The sequence below is a fragment of the Alnus glutinosa genome, chromosome 9 (assembly GCF_958979055.1).
Source record: "Alnus glutinosa chromosome 9, dhAlnGlut1.1, whole genome shotgun sequence".
NCBI lineage: Eukaryota > Viridiplantae > Streptophyta > Magnoliopsida > Fagales > Betulaceae > Alnus > Alnus glutinosa.
The window spans coordinates 19,195,512-19,206,609 of record NC_084894.1 but is presented as its reverse complement, the minus strand read 5'-3'; the positions used below and the strand labels follow the sequence as shown (position 1 = coordinate 19,206,609).

General features: G+C 37.4%; 1 protein-coding gene and 1 pseudogene across 1 annotated transcript; one reads left to right on the top strand and one right to left on the bottom strand.

Annotated features, from left to right (window-relative positions):
* The first annotated feature begins 1,159 nt into the window (after positions 1-1,159).
* LOC133876817 (uncharacterized) lies at positions 1,160-4,712 on the top strand (annotated as a pseudogene).
* A 2,870-nt stretch (positions 4,713-7,582) lies between these two features.
* Positions 7,583-10,587, bottom strand: LOC133877046 (elongation factor 1-alpha). The gene is made up of 3 exons (XM_062315278.1): positions 10,431-10,587; positions 8,920-9,400; positions 7,583-8,822 (listed from the first exon to the last, which is right to left on the bottom strand). The coding sequence occupies exons 2-3, from the start codon at positions 9,379-9,381 to the stop codon at positions 7,941-7,943; spliced, it is 1,344 nt and encodes a 447-aa protein (XP_062171262.1). The 5' UTR covers positions 9,382-9,400; positions 10,431-10,587; the 3' UTR covers positions 7,583-7,940.
* Between the last annotated feature and the right edge of the window lie 511 nt (positions 10,588-11,098).

Here is an 11,098-nt window from a genome sequence, read left to right as displayed (position 1 = left end):
GCATCGAATCCCGGTGATATTAGGAGGCCAAAGGCCAAAAAAGTGAGTTCGTAATGAGAATGAAGGTCAAGGTTATGGTTATTCACAGGAATAACATGATAATCTTCCAAAAAAAGAATATCCATTCCTCGCATTTTTGGAATGAATAGCTACTCATATGAATAAAAAACTAACCAAACAACATATTTCAACATATTAGCTATTTCAGTACAGGGTCCTATTTCAAATGAAATGAAGAGGAGTTGGTTCACGATTGAAATTACTATAAAGAAATCCATGGTAAAAAAACATGTCACATCATCAAGAACACGAAGCTGGAAACTTAACATCAAATCCAAGGCACTTCAAGAAGTAATGTCGACTTTAATAGTGCAAACAGCTCTCATCAAGGCACTTCAAGAAGTAATGTCAACTCTAGTAGTGCACAGGGGCGGAGGCACGTTTGTTCTTGGCCCCCCCAAAAATTTCAAAGCCCTCAAATTTTTTTTTTTTTTTTTTTTTTTTTTTGCTAAGCATTGGCCCCTGCAAAAATAGAATCAGGCCCCCCCTAAAAAAACTCTACTCTAACTACAAATATAATTTTTTTCCTTGTTTTTTTTCCTTGTTTTTTTTTTTAAATATATATATATAACCCTGCAAATCCACAGCAAACACAACAGATTTAAAAGGAAAAAAAAAATAGCAAATCCTCCTCAACACGGCAACCCAACCTGGCAATATCAATCAAAAAATTAAAAAATACACTGCACAAGGAAAAAAAAAAAAAAAGAGGCAAAATTAACTTTTCAATAACTCAAATTTCACTCAACCTCGTTCTCACATTCAACCCTAAGTGAAAAGAAAAGAAAAACACAGCTTCAAAATACCGAAGGCTCGAGAGAACTGAGAGAGCTGAGATTGAGATTTGAAAAGAACAGCTTTGGAGGAAACACCGTCGGCCGTCCAAGGTCCACGCACCACCGGTCCACCAGCAGGTCTAGCCGTCCAGCACTGTGAGTTATTTGCTAGATCTCACTTCCGTAGGCTATTTCAGTATTTTGCAATTTTTGCTTTAAAATTTGGGGCTTTTCTATGAACAAAAAGAAGAAGAAGAAGAGAGTGTAGAGAAAACTAGAGAAGTGAGGAAGTAAAAGGAGACGAGGAGACGGACTGACGGAGGATGGGAGGAGTGAACTGTGAAACTGAAACTGAAGGTTGTGATCGTGCATCTGTGAAATTTGATTTGCTTGAAAGCTTGAAGCATTTGTGCGGTTGTGCCTTTTTGTGTTGAGTGGTTGACACTGCGTTGGGGAGAGCAAAATTATTAAAGGCAGAAAGTGAGAAGCCAAGAAGCCAGAAGAAGGTCCTAGAAACTAAGAAACTGGAAGTGAATACCGTGGGTCTGGGTGGGTCATGAGTGAATCAATGAGTAATGGGTTATTGGGCTTCAAAACCACTTTTTGATAAATTGTCTTTGACTCTTTGTGAATTTGTCCTTTTGTTCAATCACTTGGATAGTTGGATGAGTGCATACTGTGCATTGAGTGGTGCTATTCGTGGGGACCATCAACCTTTGGTGGGGAGGAAATTAATTGAAGATTAAATGTACATTGGGAAGGGAATTAATCAATGACCTTTTCTTAAAAAAAAAAAATTAGGAATCAAATTATTTAAAATTTCAAATGTGATTATGTTATTAATATGATAAATAATCAATTAATCAAATATGTTTTGTTAGTATTTGTTTTTTATTGATAAAATTTTTTATATTTTTTTATTATTTAATTTGTTTTTTTTTCAGTATTTAGTCTAGATTGAATTCTTAAAGAAACTTACAAAATAAATACACAAAAAAAGGAACTAACTACGCCTTCTTTTTTTTCTTTCTTTTTTTTCTTTTTTAATTGTGTTCCATCACTTATTCTTCTAATTTATTATTTTTTTTTATTGGTTTGCAGTGTTCAGTTAGCACACTATTATCTTTAATTTGTCTTCAAGAAATCCTTCAAACTCAAGATAACGTTGATTCACTGAAAGGTACTCTTTTTTTTTTTTATACTCTATTAACTGTGCTTAATTTATTTGTCAATTAGTTTATATTTTTTCTTGTTTGCTATTTTGATGGGTTATTTGATTTGGTTAATTATTCATTGCTTTTTGCCTTTTTCAATTGTTAATGCTAATAAGAATTATTATAATTAAAAAATTCTAACAAAGATCTTATATTTCTAGGGGTACTTTTCGGTTAATTTATTAATCTATAAATTTTTTTTACAACTTAAAAAAATATGAGCAAACCAAAAATAATCGATTCATTCTTTAAGAAAAAGAATGCGAGTCATTCAGAGGTTGATAGTGATACACTTTTAAATAGACCGTTAGCAACGGATCTTAATGAGCGGCCTTCTAAATGTCCAAGAATCCTTCCTGAAGAAATTGATGCCACCACTTTGCAACGTGATCCAGGGAAACGTCCGCAAATATGGGAATATCCTGTAAACTTACAAGATGAAATGCGGCGTGCTTATCTTAGAGCTGGCCCATGTCAACCTATTCTTTTACCTACAGAATATCCACCTTCAGGACCGGAGAATCATCGTCGTCGATTTCAAGCTTCTTGGTTTCAGACATACTCAAGTTGGTTGGAGTATTCGGAATCAAAGGATGCCATCTTCTGTCATCCATGTTACATTTTTGCTAAGAAATCAACAGGCCGTCCAGGATCAGATGCATTTACAGTGAAAGGTTTTAGGAATTGGAAAAAGGTGAACGATGGAATGAATTGTCCTTTAATGGGACATGTGGGGACAGATCCAAATTCACCACATAAAATTGCTGTGAAATGTTGTGAAGATTTGAAGAATTATTCACAGCATATTGGGAAGTTGATTGAAAAGCAATCATCACAAGAAATAGAGAATAATTGATTGCGGCTCAAAACCTCAATAGATAGTGTTAGATGGCTAGCATTCCAAGCATGTGCATTTAGAGGTCATGATGAAAGCTCCGACTCAAAAAATCAAGGTAACTTCATTGAATTGATAAAGTTATTAGCAACTTTTAATGATAAAGTTGATGGAGTTGTGTTGACAAATGCTCCACGGAATGCCAAATATACATCACCCCAAATTCAAAAAGAAATTTTGCATATCTTTGCAACTAAAGTGCGAGATGTAATTCGCAAAGAAATTGGGGATGCTAAATTTTGCATTCTTGTTGATGAAGCTCGGGATGAGTCAAAAAGGGAGCAAATGGCAATCATTTTGAGATTTGTTGATAAAGATGGTTTTATTCGAGAGAGATTCTTTCATATTGTCCATGTCAAAGATACTACTGCATTAACTTTAAAAAAGAAGATATGTGATGTTCTTTCTTGTAACGACCTCAAAATTCAGAATATTCGAGGTCAGGGATATGATGGAGGTAGTAATATGCGTGGTGAATGGAATGGGCTACAAGCTTTATTTCTTAGAGAATGTCCATATGCATATTATGTGCATTGCTTTGCTCATAAGTTACAATTAGCTTTGGTTGCAGCATCTAGAGAAGCAAAATCTGTTCATCAGTTCTTTGAGAATTTGAATTTTATTATCAACATCGTTGTTGGTTCTTCAAAACGCAATGATGAATTGCAATCTGCTCAAGTTGCTGAGATTGAAAGTATGATTGCTTCTAATGAAATCGAGACTGGAAAGGGGGCAAATCAAATTGGTACTTTGCAACGACCTGGAGATACTCGATGGTCTTCTCATTTTAATTCTGTTTCTAGCATGATAAGAATGTTTCGTGCAACTTGTTCAGTTCTTGACACTATCTCAAAGGAAGGAACCAACTATTCTCAACGCGGTGATGCTGAAGCGGCTTATATGGTATTAACATCATTTGAATTTGTTTTGATATTGCATTTGATGAAAGAGATTATGGGATATACGCATTGTCTTTGTCAAGCTTTGCAACAAAATTCTCAAGACATTTTAAATGCCATGAAAGTGGTTTCTACTACAAAATCACTTCTTCAGAATTTGAGAAATGAAGAGTGGGAGCCTTTCCTTCATACTGTTAAATCATTTTGTGAAAAAAATGAAATAGATGTTCCTGATATGAATGCTCGTTACACTAGAGTTCGAGGTAGATCATGTCGCCAAAATGAAGAATCTTCCATGACAATGGAGCATCATTTTAGAATTGATGTGTTTATTGCTGCAATAGACTTCCAATTACAAGAACTGGATAATAGATTTAGTGAGCATGCAGTGGAACTTCTTTGTCTTAGTGCCGCTTTAAGCCCTTTAGATGCATACAAATCATTTAAGATTGATGATATATGTAGCTTAGTTGAGAAGTTCTATCCTCAAGATTTTACTGAGCAAGAGAAAATGATTTTGAGATTTCAATTAGATCATTATAAGCTTGATGTGCCAAAACATTCAGATTTTCAGAATATGTCCACTTTATCTGAGTTGTGCAGAGGATTAGCAATTTCAGGAAAATCGAAGATTTATAATTTGATTGACAGGTTGATTCGTCTAGTGTTGACTCTCCCTGTTTCTACCGCTACTACTGAACGAGCCTTTTCTGCCATGAAACTTGTAAAAACTAGATTACGTAGTAGAATGGAAGATGAGTTTCTAGCAGATAATTTGGTAGTTTATATCGAGAAAGAAATTGCTAAGGATTTCACGACAGAGATGATAATTGATGAATTTTATTCCATGAAAGACCGTCGACGTTGAGCACAATTCGAATGAGATATGAAGTTCCTTTTTGGATTTTTTTTGTTTTGTACATGTCTATTAACTAGAACGCTTTTGTATTTGAAAGTAAAGTTATTTTTAAGACTTGTATACAGTTATAACTTATGTTTTAGTATGAAGTTAAATTTAACTGTTTAAGACTTGTTTTGTTTTATTTTACAAGCGGGCGCACATATAAAATGACTATATATACATATTTATTTATTTAAGTTTGGCCCCCCCACCAATTAATTCCTGGCTCCGCCCCTGGTAGTGCAAACAGCACTCATTAGAGGTTAAGCATGGGCAGTTCACGTCAAAGGACCAAATCATCGTCAAAGCCCATGCCACTACGACAACAAGTGGGCCACCATTGCTAGGCTCCTCAACGACCATACTGAGACCACTGGAACTCCATGCTCAAAAGTAAGAGCACTCACAATAGTCTCTTCATATTTAACTTTTTTCTACATTTTTATAGGGGTGTAAACCCGAAGCCGATTCCCGGTTATTGACTAAAACCAGTAACTAGCTCCGAGGTCCCCAGTTATTAAAAAATACCAACCGGCTCTGGATCCTGGTAGTCGGTTAACCGGCTTTCCCGGTTGGTACCCAGTTATCTAGGCTGGGTATTGGAAAAAATAAATAATAATAACAACAACAACAACAACAACAACAAACAGATCGACTCTTCGAGAATTTTCTAAGCAACCAAACGAACCAAAAAAAAAAAAAAAAAATCAATCATATCAAGAATTTTCAACGAACATTTGCATTATAAGACCAATCAAACAAGGCATGCAAACATATACTTTGGATCTGTGCATAGAAAACACACACACAAAATACCTAGATCTGAAAAGATTTAAAAAAAAACCCAAATCGATGGAGACGGAGACGTGTTTGGCACCGAACTTGAGCCTTGTGAGGAGCTGAGGAGCTCCATCTCGATCTCTAATCTAAAGGGCCCTGTTGTTTGCCTAAAGCCTCGTCGTGTCTGGATCTTGAAACTTTGTGTTCAATGGGCGAATCCCTCTCTAACATTCTCATTCTAGATGGTGATGTTTCATGGGCAAATCCCTCTATGACGTTCTCATTCCTGTGTAGGGCTGTTGCTTGTACGGGTAGGCATGTTATGGGCTTGATCGGGTAGAGAGGAGTGGTGGAGAACAGTTGACATTTGGGATTTAAGGGTTTGCTCATCATGGAGGCTTAGAGCATTTATAGTGGCTTGTGTGAAAAAAATTTCTAGAATAGCTAACTAAAACCCACTTTTGTTAGTTTAGCTAACTACTTTTTAACACATTCCTCCATCAACTTATTTAAACTTCTTCTCTATTTTATTAAAATAATCAATTTTAATTTTAATCACATCGTCACCGTAAAATTCGCCAAACAGGACCAGGATAAGAACCAGAACATTCGAGCCCCTCTGTTCAGTCCGATCCCAAGGGTTTCTTAGCAAATTGGAGGCATGATGGTGATTCGTGCTCATGGCGAGTCGTCTCTTATTCTCCGACAACAAGCTCACTGGAACACTTGGCTCTCTTACTCTCTTGCCTTGTAAAGATCTCTCTGTTCTTGACCTCTCCTACAATCTCGTATGGGGAGATACCCACTTGCTTCGTGGGCGACTTACCTGCTTCTTTTCTCTATCTGGATCTCTCCCACAACAATTTCTCTAGCAACTTCTCTACCCTTGATTTCGGCCGCTGCCCCAACCTCACTTAACTCTCTCTGGCTAACAACGCCCTCTCTAGTAACAACTTCCAATTGAGCCTACAAGACTGCCAAAAAATTCACCAAACACGAAAGCAATGCCAAATCAATGAAAAATAAATAAATAAATAAGGAAGAAGAATAAGAGTATGAGAGAGAGAGAGAGAGAGAATTAATGAATGACGAGAGAAAGAGGAAAAATGATGAAAGAAAGTGAGAAAAAAGAATAAAATAATGATAGATATGTGAACAGTGCAACGCTACCAAATGTATTTTAGGTTTGCTTTAGAGAATCTGATACAGCAATATTTTAGAAGTTTTGTAACCTATTCTAGCCAAAAGTGAGTTAAAACCTACTGTTAATGATCTTATAAAGAAGAATCTAAAAAATGTATATGGAGAATTGAGAAATTACGATGGAATAAGTGAAAACAAGTCTCCAGAGGATAGTTCAAATGTTCAATCGGCTGGAGACCATGCCTCATAAAGCGGAGGTTACCGGTTCGAATCTTTTCTCTCCTCTTGTGTGGATATGTAAAAAAAAAAAAAAGTGAAATCATGTGGAAACAAAACTTGCGGGATGGGCTGTTGGTTGGGTTGAGGAATTGCGATTGAATAAGTGGAAACAAAACGGGTTGGGTTGAGGAATTGCAATGGAATGAGTGGAAACAAAACTTGAACATTTAAAGACTTGCAGGCTGGGCTGTTGGTTTGGCCGAGGTAAAGGACTCATTTCTATAACTAAATTGTAACATGTAGTAATTTTTATATTTTATTAATTATTATTTATTTTTATACCAGGTTTTTATTTTTGTTATAACCAAATTTATGAAAAGGCTAAAACCGGTAATGGGCTCTAAGCCGGTTAGTAAATATTTAAAATCGGGTACCAACCGATTTCTAGATTTTCCGACCGGCCGAATTTACATCCCTAAATTATTAACAACAAAAATACCCATATAACAAACTCTTTAGTAAATGATCATAACTCCAGATGCCATGGCCTTTCAATTGATCAACTTAGATCCACCAACAACCAGCTCACTTATGCTCAAAATCTAGCAATTTTAGAAGGGGGGCAGCTCCCTATGAGTATGTAAATCAAGTATGTAACCAGACGATTCATCATTTTCCTCATAAATTGGTAGTCATAGATGAAATTTGCATTAACATAATTAAAAACTATAGAAAATTGTTTATAACTCCGACGAAACAACAAAATGACAAAACTTTTGAACCGCCTCAGAAAACCTGAAGCACCTCGACACGAAAACACAGAAAAACAAACACAAATAACTTGAAAGACTATGCCATAGTCTCATGCCACCGCCTATCAAGTACCCAATTCTGAGACCGGGTACCCAACAACGAAGGTATAAAACTATGACATACGAAATAAAGCAAACATGCCAAAGCCGTACTGACAATTACCAAGTTTTTATCATAACAACTGTCAATGTGAAAGTAGGCATGATCTGCAGAAATCTGCATATGAAGAACCAGCACGGTTCACTTCTTCTTAGCTGCAGACTTGGTGACCTTTGCACCACTTGGATCCTTCTTCTCTACACCCTTTATGACTCCAACAGCCACAGTCTGGCGCATGTCCCTCACGGCAAACCGACCAAGTGGAGGATACTCGGAGAAAGTCTCCACCACCATGGGCTTGGTGGGAATCATCTTCACGATCCCTGCATCACCATTCTTCAAAAACTTAGGCTCCTTCTCTATCTCCTTACCAGATCGCCTGTCAATCTTGGTCACCAGCTCGGCAAACTTCACGGCAATGTGGCAGGTGTGGCAGTCGAGCACTGGAGCATAACCATTACCAATCTGACCGGGATGGTTCATGATGATGACCTGGGAGGTGAAGTTGGCAGCCTCCTTGGCAGGATCATCCTTGGAGTTGGAAGCAACAAAACCACGCTTGAGATCCTTCACAGCAACATTCTTCACATTGAACCCAACGTTGTCACCAGGAAGGGCCTCCAGGAGAGCTTCATGGTGCATCTCAACGGACTTGACTTCAGTTGTCAGTCCAGTAGGCCCAAAGGTCACAACCATACCAGGCTTGATGATACCTGTCTCAACACGTCCAACAGGGACAGTTCCAATACCGCCAATCTTGTAGACATCTTGGAGTGGGAGACGGAGGGGCTTGTCTGATGGCCTCTTGGGCTCCGAGAGCAAGTCAAGAGCCTCAAGGAGGGTGGGGCCCTTGTACCAGTCGAGGTTTGTAGACCTCTCAATCATGTTGTCACCCTCAAAACCAGAGATGGGGACAAAGGGGATCTTGTCAGGGTTGTACCCAACCTTCTTCAGATAGGATGAGACTTCCTTAACGATTTCCTCATACCTTGCCTTGGAGTACTTGGGGGTTGTAGCATCCATCTACATACAGAAGCAACATTAGTAAAAGGCACATTTGGCACTTGCAACCATAAGTGACCGTAAGTATTCATTGCAATTTATAAATTGTAGAGCTAACCTTGTTGCAGCAGCAAATCATCTGCCTCACACCAAGGGTAAAAGCAAGTAATGCATGCTCACGGGTCTGACCGTCCTTGGAAATACCAGCTTCAAAACCACCAGTGGTGGAGTCAATAATGAGGACAGCACAGTCAGCCTGTGAGGTACCGGTGATCATGTTCTTGATAAAGTCACGATGTCCAGGAGCATCAATGACAGTGCAGTAGTACTTGGTAGTCTCAAACTTCCACAAGGCAATGTCAATGGTAATACCACGTTCACGTTCGGCCTTGAGCTTGTCCAACACCCAGGCATACTTGAATGACCTCTTGTTCATCTCAGCAGCCTCCTTCTCGAACCTCTCAATAACACGCTTGTCAATACCTCCAAGCTTATAGATCAAGTGCCCTGTGGTTGTCGACTTTCCAGAGTCGACGTGGCCAATGACCACAATGTTGATGTGAAACTTCTCCTTACCCATATTAGAATTCTAGAAGATGCTGTTACAAAAGCCAGATAAGCATCAAAGAACTAACCACAGATAAGCCAAAAGGAGTCAAAACCAGAAGCATAATAAGTACACACAGGTACAAGTACCAAGAAATTAGATAGCCAATTACGAAGTTATGATCAATTACAAGCTGCAGAAGGTATAATGTGTTCTAATTAGAACTTCAAATTCAAGTACATATATCAAGCATCAAATGACGTCTATTCAAAACTTAAAATTGAAAAAATAAAAATGAGACAAGTTGCACAATACAATGATAAATTGACAAGAAAAACCATACCCAGTATAAATATTTCAGTAAAAATGTTTCGTACGACAACTATACAACAAACCTTCCCTACCTCAAAGTAATCAGATCTGGACATATACCAATCTGACCTCAAAGTAAAGAGTTCCAGACAAATATGATTTTGAAGGGAAATTTTACACTCATCCAAAACCCATAATAGTACGTAACTCATTAATGGGTTGCTTGAACCACTGCACACACAAGATTTCACACAGACAAACGAGGTCAACGTTTTTTAAGAACAAACGATGTCAACATTTTCCCGGCTTAATGTAGACATCTAAACCCGATAGGAAACAAAAACATCCCACCAGGTCATCATTCAACGGAAGTAGATAAGATGCAGTCCGAGGTTTGTCAACGAGCCACAAAAGATATCAAACAGAAAAAGAATATTAAATTCATCCCAGCTGGTAATTTAGATCCAATTCTAAACCCAAAAGAAACACATACCCAACACTCGGTGACAATCTTTAACACTTTCAACAAAAAAGTTTATGGCTCTATGAATAGAAACCAACTAATTTAGATCCACGAAGTAAGAATACCGAAATCGCTAGCGCAAATCAAATAATCAACAAAACATAATTAGAAATCAAACAAGAATCCAACACATGCAAATATATGTTCAAAAATTGAAACCACAATCAGAATCAACCAGCGAATACCAAATCTATAACAACAGCAAACGGTGAAGAATCGAAGCGTAAATCACGAGCAGATCGCTCACCTCGTACGGGAGACCTTCGCTGAAGCCCTAGCCTCAACAAGGAGCAGAATTTAGAGAGGCAAAGCGGCAGCAAAGAGAGAACTTGAGGGTTTGAGAAGGTTTTGCGTGGTACTTATATGCGATAGATTGCCTCGTTTAGGTTATTTTTTCATAGACTGAAATGACTTGAACACCCTTACTAATTACTTAATTGACTAAACTGTCTTTGGTTAGGTAGCGGAGCCTGGGGCAGGAAAGCAAATATGGAAAAGTTTGGGTCGGAAATAACAGATGGGATTTTTGGCAACTCAATTAGTGCGGTCCTGGATAAGGTTATATGTTGTTAGCAGAACCAGCATAGAATATTCCTGTCCCAGAAAATAAAGATGCTTTGCATAATTGGATCAAGTGCCCCACTGGCCACTACTAGCACACCAATAAATAATGAATAATAATACACTATTTTAATTTAGTTCATGGTTAAGTAAATGTTTCTATTCTTAAAGCGATTCTCTCTCACACCCATAAATAAAATTTATAAATCATAAAAAAATAAAAAAATAACCCATTCACATGTTTCAAATTTTAAATTTAAATATAATTTGAAAAAAATATATTTATGTTGGATTGTTAATCTTAATGATAAAACTAGCTGACTTGTTTGTTCTGGAAATGATCTCGAACCATTC

Coding starts and splice junctions, on each gene's coding strand:
- LOC133877046 (XM_062315278.1), bottom strand. CDS start 9,381: ATGGGTAAGGAGAAGTTTCACATCAACATTGTGGTCATTGGCCACGTC. Junction 8,823..8,919: donor TGATTTGCTGCTGCAACAAG/GTTAGCTCTACA, acceptor TTCTGTATGTAG/ATGGATGCTACAACCCCCAA.